Genomic DNA, 15511 nt, shown 5'->3' on the forward strand with positions numbered 1-15511 from the left:
TGTTGCCTCCTCCTCCTTGACTGTCCAGTCAAGAAGGAGTCGATAAGTTTTGGAAAGAGTTTTTCTTTTAGAATTTACAAGATCAGATTCGAATCGGGAAATTTCTGTTGAGAACCCCTTTTGTTTGTCAGATTTAAATTTTTCAAATAACTGATGGTATTGGAACCAGTCTGAGATGTGTTCTCTTATTTCCTCAAAGTTTTTTAATGCCCTCTCCGGCATGTTAGATGTTTAGAGAGAGCAATGTCCCATAACCTTTTAAACCAACAATACCAGGATGGGGATCTGGATTTCCAGTGACTAGCAATGGAGATTTTAGCTGATGCTTAGAACATAAATACAAGAGGATAGCGGTCAATGGTTGGGTTGTATTGCTTTCTAGAGAACGTAATGCCAAATCTGGATCCATTGCCAAGGGTTGACTCACAATAATAGGAATTAGATTGAACACCTGGGTCCACAAGTCATTGAGAATGCAGATACTGCCATGAAATTATTTAGTACCTTCTGCAAAGGAAAAGGGGCTTAGCTTGGATTGTGGAGCATCAGTAATATATAATCTGTGAAAATATTCAGTTTATGCTCATCTCCTTGAACCCTGATGTCTTCAGTACCCTTGTGAGATGTTAGGTTTTGTGAGATGGAACTTGCCCTGCCTTTTTGACAATGGGTGTGGCTTACCCCAGAGCCATTTGTCCTGGACGCTATTTTTATTTATTAAACAATATTCACAAACCACTTAATCAAAAAGACCGAAACAATCTGTAATATGCATCCTGATAAAAGAAAAAATGGAAAACAAGTAGGCATAATAAAATGTATCGATATAGAGATGAAGTCAACAGTTTTAGGAAAAAATGCACCCAATAAAATTACATGTATTGTTAATTATTTCTTGTAGATTTTAACAACTCCCATTGATAATAAGATGGTTGGTTTATTTTATGTTTTGAAATACCGTGGAGATAATATCTGGTGGGATTTATAATCATGTTTACATTGTTCCATGCTCAGTAGAAACATCATAAAAAGGATATTGTGGCAAATTGCTGTCATTTGGAAGAGCTCAACATCCATCGTGTTTCCTTGTAAGTCTATTGTGGTTTGAGGTTCTGCAGCGTTGGTTTGAATTCATTCATTCAGCCCTTCAGATGCTCTTGTCCTTGCCACTTTGAAGGGATATAAGAACAATTTCAAAGCCCCTGACTCTTTTTTATCTTGGGAACAAGATTCATACTCAATGGCAGATTTACTACTTTTCATGCAGAAGGCCCCATATCCAATATTTTTCCAAAAGGGTATGAGGTAGATTAGCAGGACTCGTGAAGACATCAACCTGAGACCCTAGAGAGGTGCTACAATTTGGAATAAGCACCAAATGTATGACTCTTTAAAAGGCAGGTTAAGATAGGCATGCTCCTCAATAAAATATTCTAGTGTTATGCCTTGTGATGCTGTTAATTTTGCAATTGACAGGAATATTTTGAAGCCTCAAACTCTTCAGCTCACTTGCCTCTGTGCTCCTCCATCAGTTTGTGGGCTGTAGCCAGACATTCATTCACAGTGGAATTACATCCATTAAAAGAATACAGAATTTTAATCTATGGTGATGAACTATGCCAAGATGTTGTTTGATTGCTAAAATTTTAGTTCTATGGCAAATGCAGTTTTGTAAACTGGCTCTAATGCCTCACTAACTTGGGAGCAGACATTCCCAGGATTCATCGAAAGGGAGATATCAGACATTCAACTCTGCAGTGTAGACTTAGTGGTTAAGTGAATGTAATAATACGTCTATAGGGTGGCACAATTATGTTCTTGCTTGCACAACTGTTGTGCTAGGTTATGTCTACTGAGGCCGGCTCTACCATTGGGCAAATGGAGGCGGCCTTTTCTCAGGCAACTGTATGGAGTCATGTTTGTTGTTGTTGTTGTTTAGTCATTTAGTCGTGTCCGACTCTTCGTGACCCCATGGACCAGAGCACGCCAGGCACTCCTGTCGTCCACTGCCTCCTGCAGTTTGGTCAAACCCATGCTGGTAGCTTCGAGAACACTATCCAACCATCTCGTCCTCTGTCGTCCCCTTCTCCTTGTGCCCTCAATCTTCCCCAACATCAGGGTTTTTTCCAGGGAGTCTTCTCTTCTCATGAGGTTGCCAAAGTACTGGAGCCTCAGCTTCACGATCTGTCCTCCCAGTGAGCACTCAGGGCTGATTTCCTTCAGAATGGATAGGTTTGATCCTCTTGCAGTCCATGGGACTCTCAAGAGTCTCCTCCAGCACCATAATTCAAAAGCATCAATTCTTCGGCGATCAGCCTTCTTTATGGTCCAGCTCTCACTTCCAGACATCACTACTGGGAAAACCATAGCTTTTACTATACGGACCTTTGTTGGCAAGGTCATGTCTCTGCTTTTTAAGATGCTGTCTAGGTTTATCATTGTTTTTCTCCCAAGAAGCAGGCGTCTTTTAATTTCGTGGCTGCTGTCACCATCTGCAGTGATCATGGAGCCCAAGAAAGTAAAATCTCTCACTGCCTCCATTTCTTCCCCTTCTATTTGCCAGGAGGTGATGGGACCAGAGGCCACGATCTTCGTTTTTTTGATGTTGAGCTTCAGACCATATTTTGCGCTCTCCTCTTTCACCCTCATTAAAAGGTCCTTTAATTTCTCCTCACTTTCTGCCACCAAGGTTGTGTCATCTGCATATCTGAGGTTGTTGATATTTCTTCCGGCAATCTTAATTCTGCCTAGGGATTCATCCAGCCCAGCCTTTCGCATGATGAATTCTGCATATAAGTTAAATAAGCAGGGAGACAATATGCAGCCTTTTCGTACTCCTTTCCCAATTTTGAACCAACCAGTTGTTCCATATCCAGTTCTAACTGTAGCTTCTTGTCCCACACAGAGATTTCTCAGGAGACAGATGAGGATCAGCCACTCCCATTTCTTAAAGAACTTGCCATAGTTTTTTGTGGTCGACACAGCCAAAGGCTTTTGCATAGTCAATGAAGCAGAAGTAGATGTCTTTCTCGAACTCTCTAGCTTTCTCCATAATCCAGTGCAAGTTTGCAATTTGGTCTCTGGTTCCTCTGCCTCTTCTAAATCCACCTTGCACTTCTGGAAGTTCTCGATCCACATACTGCTTGAGCCTTCCTTGTAGAATTTTAAGCATAACCTTGCTAGCGTGTGAAATGAGTACAATTGTGCGGTAGTTGGAGCATTCTTTGGCACTGCGCTTCTTTGGGATTGGGATGTAGACTGATCTTCTCCAGTCCTCTGGCCACTGCTGAGTTTTCCAAATTTGCTGGCATATTGAGTGTAGCACCTTAACAGCATCATCTTTTAAACTTTTAAATAGTTCAGCTGGAATACTACCACTTCCACTGGCCTTGTTATTAGCAGTGCTTTCTAAGGCCCATTTGACTTCACTCTCCAGGATGTCTGACTCAAGGTCAGCAACCACACTACCTGGGGTGTACGAGCCATCCATATCTTTCTGGCATAATTCCTCCGTGTATTCTTGCCACCTCTTCTTGATGTCTTCTGCTTCTGTTAGGTCCTTACCACTTTTGTCCTTTATTATGGTAATCTTTGTACGAAATGTTCCTTTCATATCTCCAATTCTCTTGAACAGATCTCTGGTTCTTCCCATTCTGTTGTTTCCCTCTATTTCTTTGCATTGCTTGTTTAAGAAGGCCTTCTTGTCTCTCCTTGCTATTTTTTGGAAATCTGCATTCAATTTCCTGTATCTTTCACTGTCTCCCTCGCATTTTGCTTGCCTTCTCCCCCCCTCTATTTGTAAGGCCTCGTTAGACAGCCACTTTGCTTTCTTGCATTTCCTTTTCATTGGGATGGTTTTAGCTGCTGCCTCCTGTATAATGTTACGAGCCTCCATCCATAGTTCTTCAGACACTCTGCCCACCAAACCTAAATCCTTAATCCTGTTTAAATGATGTTTAAGGCACATCAAAGGATTTTTATTGCTATTGCATTTTTACGGTCACATTATGCATTTTGTGTTTTTATGTTGTAAAGTCAGCTGAGGGGTGGTACATAAATTTAATAAAGAACAAAAAATAAATAATTATTTTATGAACAAGCCTCTCCCCAAGTATTTTTGTATAAAACATCAGCTGATGAGCACTGTTGAAATCTGTAATACCTTTAAAGTTTATTTTCAGGTGCTGCATCAATGGGAAGAGGAAATCAAACAGTGGTGACAGAATTTATCCTTGTTGGATTTTCCAATTTCCCAGACCTTCAGATTCCATTGTTTCTGGTCTTCTCTCTAATTTACCTGCTAACTTTATTCGCAAATATAATCATCATCACTACGATACGGCTTAACCGCAGCCTCCACATCCCCATGTACTTCTTCCTCTCCATCCTCTCCTTCTCAGAAATCTGCTACTCACTGGTCATTATCCCCAATATGCTTGCAAATCTTCTAAGAGAGAAGAAGACCATTTCCTTCATTGGCTGTGCCACTCAGATGTGCATTTTCCTGGGATTGGCAGGCACAAATTGTATGCTTCTAGCAGTGATGGGGTATGACCGATATGTCTCCATATGCAAACCTTTACGTTATCAGATTTTGATGAATCAAAGACTCTGCACCAAGCTGGTGGCTTGTTCAATATCACTTGCATTTATTTTTTCTATATCAGAGACCATTATCATATTTACCTTGCCTTTCTGTGGGCCAAATAAAGTTAAGCACTTCTTTTGCGATTTAGCACCTTTGCTTGAATTAGCCTGCGGCCGAAACTACATAGGTGAAATTGTCATTTTCATTATTTGTCTTTTGGTTGTGATTTCTTCATTCTTGTTCATCCTTCTCTCGTACATTTTAATTGCAAACACTGTCTTGAAAATCCCTACAACGGCTGGGAAACGAAAAGCCTTTTCCACTTGTGCCTCCCATCTTATCGTGGTTGTAGTGCACTTTGGGTGTGCTGGCATTATCTATTTAGGGCCCAAATCCAGTTACACGCCAGATGAGACTATTTTTATTTCTGTCTCTTATACAATGGTGACTCCCTTATTGAACCCCTTGGTGTACAGCCTGAGAAATAAAGATGTTCAAATAGCGCTTAAGAAATCACTTGGCAAAAGCTCCTGCATCCAAAGAATGTGAAAATTAAGCGTTATCCACTTTGAAGATGAATTCTAAAACCCAACAAATACTGTATCTGTTGTTTAATGGACAAAGAACGCCTCAAATAGTATTGTAGCTTTTTCTCATCTTTTTAAAAATTCATTTGTATGTGGAATATTCATTTGGGAAAATGTGGCCTTGCTTTAGCATTTAAAAACAACTTTGATTTTCTCTTTAGTAAATCACTGGAAAATAAATTGGGTTGTGGGAATTTTCTCCTAATGAACCTGTAATCATTCAGCCCTGCAACAAAGGAAACTTTTCTAAAGATTATTGTTGTTTTCTCCCAAATCCTAGCCCACATTTTCTCTACCAATCATTCACGCAGAACTATTTCAAGCTCATATAGTCCTGAGACTGAAGTGTCAAAATCGTTCTTGTTGAATGGCTGGTACCCGTATACAGTGGTATCTCGGGTTACATACGCTTCAGGTTACAGACGCTTCAGGTTACAGACTCCGCTGATCCAGAAACAGTACCCCAGGTTAAGAACTTTGCTTCAGGATGAGAACTGAATCACGTGGCAGCGGCGCAGCAGCCCCATTTGCTAAAGCGGTGCTTCAGGATAAGAACAGTTTCAGGTTAAGAACCTACCTCCAGAACGAATTAAGTACTGTATTTTTCACTCTATAAGACACACCAGACCATAAGACGCACCTAGTTTTTGGAGGAGGAAAACAAGAAAAAAAATATTCTGAATCCCAGAAGCCAGGACAGCAAGTGGGATCACAGCTTGCTGTCCTGGCTTATGGGATAGCAGTGCGCAGCTTCTCCCGGGCAGCGGCATGAATTCTCCCCCTGCCCAGGTCCCTGGCTGGTACCTGTATATTTCTTTTGGGGTCAGTTTGGGGTACGTATCTGTTTATCTTTGTGGATGTGGCTTTTTCTGCCCTTCCTTGTCCCCTGTGATGGTATTTTTAAAGGAGGGAATCTGCTTTTTCATCATCATCAAACCTTTTACTGGCATCACATACAAACATTCATAGCTAACACTGGGCAATTTTTTTTACTTTTTGAATGTTGTCTAGATTTCTACAAGTGATTTAGGGTATTTTTGCACTGCTGAATCAGGAAATGGCATCCATTTCTCTCCATCAGGTCAGGTTTACTGTAAACTGAATGGTGGGCATTGATAAAGGTAAGTACCCGTAAATTGCATGTTGCTTCACCATTTTTCAAACTTCAGGGCTTGAACTTCTGTTTCTTGGAACTCCTGGAATGCTCAGCGGCAGGGAGGTCTCTCTTCAGAGTCCAACAGTAGTCTGCCATCATGACTGCGTCCCAGCTACCCTGATACCTGGTCTCCATCTCTTTCATGTCCTGATGGAATCTCTCACCCTGCTCGTCACTCATTGAACCCAGGTTCTCAGGCAACTGGTCCATATGTGAAAATAGGTAGTGCATCTTGACGCTCATGTTGCAGCCCAGGTTTCTGAAAGCAGTCAGCATGTTGTTGACAAGTTCTGCGTAGTTTCTGGCCTTATTGTTGCCAAGAAAGTTCTTCACTACCAGAACAAAAGCCTTCCACGCTTCCAGTTCCACTTCTTTCATTGAGTTTCTGAACTCTGGATTTCTGATGAGCTGACAGATCTTAGGACCGTCAAGGATGCCAACTTTCAACTTCTCCATGGTCAATCCTGGAAAAGCCTGGCACAAGTAAGTGAAGCAGTCACCATCCTTGTCCAGAGCCTTGGTGAACTGCTTGATTAAGCCGAGCTTGATGTGCAGCGGTGGGAAGAGTATTCTGTCTCTGTCCACCAGAGGGTTGTTGATGACGTTCCTTTCTTTGCAAGGCACCAATTCCTCCCGCACAGGCCAGTTCTTCTTCATGTAATGCTGAGCACGGTCCCTACTATCCCACATGCACAGAAAATATGGGTACTTGGTGAAGCCAGACTGTTGTCCCAACAAAAAGTTCACCATCTTCAGGTCAACACAAATAAACCACTTATGCTGATCATAACCAATTTTCTCCAGCACATAGTTCTCCGAAGATAGGCACTGGAATTTCATCACAGTGAGCTACAGGACGACGTGCTGATTGAAGATCAGGATACTTGAGGCTGCTCCGGTTCTTTCTGTTGATCCCAGCCGCACCAATTTATGGAAGATTTCGAGGTTTTATTACTTCAAACTGATCCCTTTTCGACATAATCACCCAGAACTATTGGACCTGAATACTTCTTGTCATTAAAATAATCATTTCCAATCAAAACAATTATTCGACATGGCATTTTACCCCCACCAACTTCTTCTGAAATACTCCACACAAGCGTACATGTGAACAAAAACATAAAAAAAAAATGACATGTGGCCATAGCTCAAAAACGTGACCTGATTGAGCAAAACCAATGTGATTTTTGGATTCAGCGCATCGGATTTGTCCTAAATCAACTGAAAAAACGCAGACAACAAATTTGTTGTTGACCAGTGTAATCAATACAGAATTCCCGCCATCCCAGTGACACAAAACATTTGGAGTCTGATTTTTCAATGTTGGAATTCTTGTAACCAAACACACTTAATTTCTGCTCTTTTGCTTTCATGTGATTTGTTCTGACATTTGCTTTCTGTACAGTGTTGGCAAGAATGTAATAATATATTGTACACAAAATGGAGTATTGCTATGAATGCTAAAATAAATGCATATTGAAAAATAGCAATACTCAATAAAATTACATGTATTGTTAATTATTTCTTGTAGATTTTAACAACTCCCATTGATAATAAGATGGTTGGTTTATTTTATGTTTTGAAATACCGTGGAGATAATATCTGGTGGGATTTATAATCATGTTTACATTGTTCCATGCTCAGTAGAAACATCATAAAAAGGATATTGTGGCAAATTGCTGTCATTTGGAAGAGCTCAACATCCATCGTGTTTCCTTGTAAGTCTATTGTGGTTTGAGGTTCTGCAGCGTTGTTTTGAATTCATTCATTCAGCCCTTCAGATGCTCTTGTCCAGGGATCAGCAATCATTTTCAGCAGGGGGCCAGTCCACTGTCCATCAGACCTTGTGGTGGGCCGGACTATATTTTTTGGGGGGGGGATGGATCTGGCCCCTGGGCCTTAGTTTGCCTTACCCATGTTCTTGTCTGCCACTTTAAAGGTAAATAAGAACAAAATCAAAGCACCTGACTCTTTTTTATCTTGGCCACAAGATTCATACTCAATGGCAGAGTTACTGTTTTTCATGCACAATGCTCCAGATCCAATATTTGCTTGAAGGGGTATGAGGTAGCTTGGCAGCCCTTGTGAAGACTGCAACCTGAGACGCTGCAGAGGTGCTACAATTTGGAATAGACACTGACTGCATGACTGTTTAAAAGGCAGGTTAAGATAGGCATGCTCCTCAATAAAATATTCTAGTGGTGTTCAGAGTTATGCCTTGTGATGCTGTTAATTTTTCCATTGACAGGAATATTGTGAAGCCTCAAACTTTCAGCTCACTTGCCTCTGTGCTCCTTCATCAGTTTGTGGGCTGTAGCCAGACATCCATTCACAGTGGAATTACATCAATTATAAGAATACAGAATTGTAATCTATGGTGATGAGCTATGCCAAGATGTTGTTTGGTTGCTAAAATTTTAGTTCAATGGAAAATACAGTCTTGTAAACTGGCTCTATTGCCTCACTAAGTTGGGAGCAGACATTCCCAGGATTCCTCGAAAGGACATTCAACTCTATCAGACATTCAACTCTGCAGTGTAGACGTGTTGGTAAAGTGAATGTCATAAAAGGTCTAAGGGGTGACACAATTATTTTGCTGGTTGCACAACTGTTGTGCTAGGTTCGGTCTACTGAGGCCGGTTCTACCATTGGGCAAATGGAGGCGGCCTTTTCTCAGGCAGCTGTATAGCGTGCTGCTTAAGGCACATCAAATGGTTTATTATTGCCATTGCATTTTTACTGTCACATTATGCATTTTGTGTTTTTATGTTGTAAAGTGGCCTGTGATAGTCAGCTGAAGGGCAGTACATAAATTTAATAAAGAACAAAAAATAAATAATCATTTTATGAACAAGCCTGTCCCAACGTATTTTTGTATAAAGCATCAGCGGACGAGCACTGTTGCAATCTCTAACATCTTTAAAGTTCATTTTCAGATTCTACATCAATGGGAAGAAAAAATCAAACAATATTGACAGAATTTATCCTTGTTGGATTTTCCAATTTCCCAGACCTGCAGGTTATGTTGTTTCTGGTGTTCTCTCTTATGTACCTGGTAACTTTGATGGGAAATGTAATCATCATCACTACGATACGGCTTAACCGCAGCCTCCACATCCCCATGTACTTCTTCCTCTCCGTCCTCTCCTTCTCAGAAATCTGCTACTCACTTGTCATTATCCCCAATATGCTTGCAAATCTTCTAAGAGAGAAGAAGACCATTTCCTTCATTGGCTGTGTTACTCAGATGTTCCTTTTCCTGGGCTTTGGGTGTACAAATTGTATGCTTCTAGCAGTAATGGGGTATGACCGATATGTCTCCATATGCAAACCGTTACGTTATCAGATTCTGATGAATCAAAGTCTCTGCACCAAGCTGGTGGCTTGTTCAGCAACAACTGGATTTCTTTTTTCCACCTCAGAGACTATAATCATATTTACCTTGCCTTTCTGTGGACCAAATAAACTTAAGCACTTCTTTTGTGATTTAGCACCTTTGCTTGAATTAGCCTGCAGCCGAAACTACATAGGTGAAATTGTCATTACCATTATTTCTTTTTTGGTTGTAATTTGTTCATTCTTGTTCATCCTTCTCTCGTACATTTTAATTTCAAACACTGTCTTGAAAATCCCCACAACGGCTGGGAAGCGAAAAGCCTTTTCCACTTGTGCCTCCCATCTTATCGTGGTCGTGGTGCACTTTGGGTGTGCTGGCATTATCTACTTAAGGCCCAAATCCAGCTACACGCTAGATGAGACTACTTTTATTTCTGTCTCTTACACAATGGTGACTCCATTGTTGAACCCTTTGGTGTACAGCCTGAGAAACAAAGATGTCCAAATAGCGCTTAAGAAATCACTTGGCAAAAGCTCCTGCACCCAAAGAATGTGACAGTTAAGTGTTAGCCACTTTGAAGAGGAATTATGAAAACCAACAAATATGTATAGTATAATGGTCAAAGAACGCCTCAAATAATATTGTAGCTTTTTCTCATCTTTTTAAAAATTGAAGATGAATTCTAAAACCCAACAAATACTGTATTTGTTGTTTAATGGACAAAGAACGCCTCAAATAGTATTGTAGCTTTTTCTCATCTTTTTTAAAAATCATTTGTATGTGGAATATTCATTTGGGAAAATGTGGCCTTGCTTTAGCATTTACAAACAACTTTGATTTTCTCTGTAGTAAATCACTGGAAAATAAATTGAGTTGTGGGAATTTTCTCATAAATAAACCTGTAATCATTCAGCCCTGCAACAAAGGAAACATTTCTAAAGATTGCTGTTGTTTTCTTCCAAATCCTAGCACTCATTTTCACTACCAAACATTCATGCAGAACTATTTCCAATTCATATAGTGCTGAGACTGAAGTGTCAAAATTGTTCTTATTTTTACTTGAACACCCCACCATTCCTCAAGGAAGTCAAGGTGGTATACATGGTGTGCTTTCCCTATCCAAATTATCCTGGCAATAACCCTCTGAGGTAAGCTAGGCTGCCTCCAATACTGGAAGGAGTATGAGGCTATGGTGGCTTTGAAGGATGACCCCACACCCTGGGGTGGGGAATGAGAGCTGGGGATTTCACCCTGAGGGAGCCCCAACCCCACCATTCAAAATGGTATCACAGAACTTTAAATGTGTAGCATGGATACGGCCAAAGTTTAACAATACAAAAGTAGGACAAGCAGAAACAGAAGTTACCTCAGACCCAGATAAACTACACCACAAACCAACTTATGATGCTGAATCGCCCTTGAAAAGGAAATATAGCCCCTTATTTAACTAATATTAAACTGAAATGTTAAAAAAGCAACGAATCTGAAAAAAGTGATCTAAAACAAAAAATGGATATAAAAGCATAAGAGGAGCTTAAGATTCTCAGTCTCCCTGGCAAGATGCAGGGACAAATTTACCACACATAGAATAGGTTTCACAGTTGTATAGTTGCACTGGGACTACCATCATATATTTTTAGGCACCAGGCAAAAAGGTTTCTTCTATAACCAGGCCTTTGGCCTTTAACTCTCTCTGCCCCCTGCCTGCCCCCCAACACACATATACACAGAGAGAGATTCAGAGCAGAAGACATTGCCCTCTCTCCCTTTTTCTTCTAGTGCCCTGTCTGCATTTCCAAGGAAAATGCTGAAGGAAGAGGTGCCATGTTTGTGGGTCCACAAGCGGGCACCAAGAAGGAGGAGGAATTTTTATAAAAGGGGCTTTATTCTCCCAAGTGAGGCCCGCCTGGTACCTTCATTATACTACCTATAGGTACCAAGCAAAAACGTTCCTTGTCAACTGAGGCCTTGGGCTGAGGTAACATCTTCTATTCTTTTAAATGTGTTTGTGGGAGAGGGGGTGTGGTTTTTGTTTGTTTATGTTTTTCTTCTGTATTTTGTGTTTCTATCTTGTATTTTTATGCCCTGAGATTTTCAGATGAGGGGGAAATCAATCAATTAAATTTCAGAGGAGCCTCTGAGATCCTTCACGTGAAATGAAAATGACAGCCCCGAGGAACTGTGCAGGTCCCTCAACTTCCCATTATTGCTCCACCCCCGCTGAAAAAAAATTATCAAATGCAGATAAATATGAGATAATTAAAATAAAACACATACCGTATTTTTTGCTCTATAAGACTCACTTTTTCCCTCCTAAAAAGTAAGGGGAAATGTGTTTGCGTCTTATGGAGCGAATGCAGGCTGCGCAGCTATCCCAGAAGCCAGAACAGCAAGAGGGATTGCTGCTTTCACTGCGCAGTGATCCCTCTTGCTGTTCTGGCTTCTGAGATTCAGAATATTTTTTTTCTTGTATTCCTTCTCCAAAAACTAGGTGCGTCTTATCGTCTGGTGCGTCCTATAGAGCGAAAAATACGGTAATATTTGTTATGTACTGAAGTTCTCACCCTGGGCCAGCAGGGGGATACTGTAGATAGTTCAGGTCCACATATGCAAATAAGGGATCGAAAGTGAAGTTCAGTGATTGGATAGTTACAGAAAACGGTTACTGTGGAGCTTTATATAAGCAGGCTGGTTGAACCCTTCAGTTCAGTTCTGTTCCAGCTTACAAATAAAGAGCTGCTTTGGAGAAATCGCTGCGTCGTCTGCTATGTCTACCCACTATTCAACACTGTTCATAGCTGAAGCAGACAGACTCTCACATCTTACAGAGAGCACAAAAGAGAAACTGGCTACTAAGTCACATGTCAGGGTGACTCAACAGTTGGCAGTTAGGCCTGAATAACTTTAGTAGGCCCAAATGACTGTGCAGTCCCAGCACTTCCCAGCCTGCTTTGCTGCTTCTGCTCTCATGTGTCTTTGTCACATGACATGTACCTCCATACACACTGCCCACACTTGTATCCGGAGGAGGTCACTTTGATGCAGCTAACCCAGCTGTTTTATTTATTAAACAATATTGGCAAACCACTTAATCAGAAAGACCGAAACAAACTGTAATATTCATCATGATAAAATAAAAATTGAAAATCAAGTAGACATACTAAAATGTATCGATATAGATTAAGTCAACAGTCTTAGGGGGGGAAATACACCCAATAAAATTACATGTATTTTTACATTACTTGTAGATTTTAACAACTCCCACTGATAATAAGATGGTTGATTATTTTACGCTTTGAAACACCGTGGAGATAATATCAGGTGGGATTTCTAAGTGTTTACATCATTCCATGCTAAATAAAAACATCATAAAAAGGATATTGTGGCAAATTGCTGTCACTTGGAAGAGCTCAACATCCAACCTGCTTCCTTGTAAGTTATTATTGTTATTGCATTTTTACAGTCATGTTATGCATTTTGTGTTTTTATGTTGTAAACTGGCTTGTGATATTCACTTGAATGGCAGTACGCAAATTTACTAAATAACAAAAAATAAAAAATAATTTTCTGAACAAGCATTTCCCCCCAGTATTTTTGTATAAAACATCAGCTGACGAGCACTGTTGCAATCTGTAACGCTTTTAAAGTTTATTTTCAGATGCTGCATCAATGGGAAGAGGAAATCAAACAGTGGTGACAGAATTTATCCTTGCTGGGTTTTCCAGTTTCCCAGACCTGCAGGTTCCATTGTTTCTGGTGTTCTCTCTAATCTACCTGCTAACTTTGTTCGCAAATATAATAATCATCACTGCGATACGGCTTGACCGCAGCCTCCACATCCCCATGTACTTCTTCCTCTCCGTCCTCTCCTTCTCAGAAATCTGCTACTCACTTGTCATTATCCCCAATATGCTTGCAAATCTTCTAAGAGAAAAGAAGACCATCTCCTTCATTGGCTGTGCCACTCAGATGTGCATTTTCCTGGGCTTTGGGTGCACAAATTGTATGCTTCTAGCAGTAATGGGGTATGACCGATATGTCTCCATATGCAAACCTTTACGTTATCAGATTCTGATGAATCAAAGACTCTGTACCAAGCTGGTGGCTTGTTCAGCAACAACTGGATTTCTTTTTTCCACCTCAGAGACTATAATCATATTTACTTTGCCTTTCTGTGGACCAAATAAACTTAAGCACTTCTTTTGCGATTTAGCACCTTTGCTTGAATTAGCCTGTGACCGAAACTACATAGGAGAAATTGTCATTTTCATTATTTGTGTTTTGGTTGTATTTTGCTCATTCCTGTTCATCCTTCTCTCATACTTTTCAATTGTTAACACTGTCTTGAAAATCCCCACAACGGCTGGGAAGCGGAAAGCCTTTTCCACTTGTGCCTCCCATCTTATCGTGGTCGTAGTGCACTTTGGTTGTGCTTCCATTATCTATTTAAGGCCCAAATCCAGATACACACTAGATGAGGACACTTTTATTTCTGTCTCTTACACAATGGTGACTCCCTTGTTGAACCCCTTGGTGTACAGCCTGAGAAACAAAGATGTTCAAATAGCGCTTAAGAAATCGCTTGGCAAAAGCTCCTGCACCCAAAGAATATGAAAATCCAGAGGGAAATAGTTCTCACCTTGGAATCATGAAACACAACAGATTTTGTATAACTCTCTGGACAAGGAATATCTCTGAAAGTTCTGCGGCTGTTCCTTATCTTTCTACTCATCTGGATATAGAATATTCATTTGGAAAATGGTGGGCTTGATTTAGTACTTACAACTTTGATTTTCTGTTTAGTAAAATGCTGGAAAAGCCCCTGCTGCACCCAACAAATCTGAGAATCTAGAAGGAAATACAAGTTTTCACCCTGAAGAGGAATCATCAAGCACAACAAATTTTGTATAATGTTCTGGAGAAAGCAGATCTCTGATAGTACTGCAGCATTATCTTTCCACTCATCTAGATATGGAATATTCGTTTGGAAAATGGTGGGCTTGATTTAGTAGTTATAACTTTGATTATCTGTTTAGTAAAATGCTGGAAAGGCGCGGTGTGGCACTGTGGTCCTTTTGAGTGAATCTGAGCAACGGGGTGAGCTCTCCTTGCTCAGTCCCAGCTCCTGCCAACCTAGCAGTTCAAAAACATGTCAAAGTGCAAGTAGATTAATAGGTACTGCTCCGGCGGGAAGGTAAACGGTGTTTCCGTGTGCTGCTCTGGTTTGCCAGAAGCAGCTTAGTCATGCTGGCCACATGACCCAGAAGCTGTACGCCGGCTCCCTCGGCCAATAAAGCGAGATGAGCGCCGCAACCCCAGAGTTGTCCACGACTGGACCTAATGATCAGGGGTGCCTTTACCTTTACCTTTTAAAATGCTGTGAAATATATTGGTTTGAAAGGGGATTGTCTCATAAAGGAAGCTCTAGAACAAAAGACATGTTTTGAAAGATTACTCTTGTTTCTTCCCAAATCTTAATCCCAATTTCATGACTAAACATTCATGCAGAGTCATTAAATGCTGAAACTTAACCAAGGCATCAAGATTGTTCTTTGTGTTGAAAAATCTTCTTGATATCAGTGAGATAAGTCACTATGGAACGTTTAGAATACATCTGAAGGCAGTCCTGTTTCGGGAAGTTTTTTTTAATGTTTAATGTTTTATTATGTTTTATATAATGTTTTAATGTTTTATTGTATGCTGGAAGCTGCCCAGAGTGGCTGGGGCAACCCAGCCAGATAGGCAGGGTACAAATAATAAAATCATCATCATCATCATCATCATCATCATGTACTGTATATTTGAGCTGGGGGCAGTTGGGTATGCTGGAAAAACTCAACATT

The 15511-nt window shown here is 40.5% G+C and overlaps 3 protein-coding genes across 4 annotated transcripts; all 3 read left to right on the forward strand.

Moving 5' to 3' along the window:
• The first annotated feature begins 3152 nt into the window (after positions 1–3152).
• On the forward strand, positions 3153–6136 carry LOC309360105 (olfactory receptor 10T2-like). Its single transcript, XM_081894692.1, has one exon. The coding sequence runs from the start codon at positions 4193–4195 to the stop codon at positions 5135–5137; it is 945 nt and encodes a 314-aa protein (XP_081750818.1). The 5' UTR covers positions 3153–4192; the 3' UTR covers positions 5138–6136.
• A 2157-nt stretch (positions 6137–8293) lies between these two features.
• On the forward strand, positions 8294–10411 carry LOC309360106 (olfactory receptor 10T2-like). The gene has a single exon (XM_081894693.1). It carries the CDS (start codon positions 9279–9281, stop codon positions 10221–10223), a length of 945 nt encoding a protein of 314 aa, XP_081750819.1. The 5' UTR covers positions 8294–9278; the 3' UTR covers positions 10224–10411.
• LOC309360080 (olfactory receptor 10T2-like) lies at positions 10412–14864 on the forward strand. 2 transcript variants are annotated; one of them, XM_081894656.1, is made up of 3 exons: positions 10412–10816; positions 12917–13100; positions 13327–14864. In XM_081894656.1, exons 2-3 carry the CDS (start codon positions 13019–13021, stop codon positions 14280–14282), a joined length of 1038 nt encoding a protein of 345 aa, XP_081750782.1. In that variant the 5' UTR covers positions 10412–10816; positions 12917–13018; the 3' UTR covers positions 14283–14864. The 2 variants fall into 2 exon arrangements, with proteins under 2 accessions (XP_081750782.1, XP_081750783.1); XM_081894657.1 differs by lacking the exon at positions 12917–13100 and having other exon boundaries at positions 10412–11646; positions 13316–14864.
• Positions 14865–15511: the final 647 nt, after the last annotated feature.

Source organism: Podarcis melisellensis (assembly GCF_964234715.1).
Source record: "Podarcis melisellensis genome assembly, chromosome: 17".
In the NCBI taxonomy this organism is placed as follows: Eukaryota; Metazoa; Chordata; class Lepidosauria; order Squamata; family Lacertidae; genus Podarcis; species Podarcis melisellensis.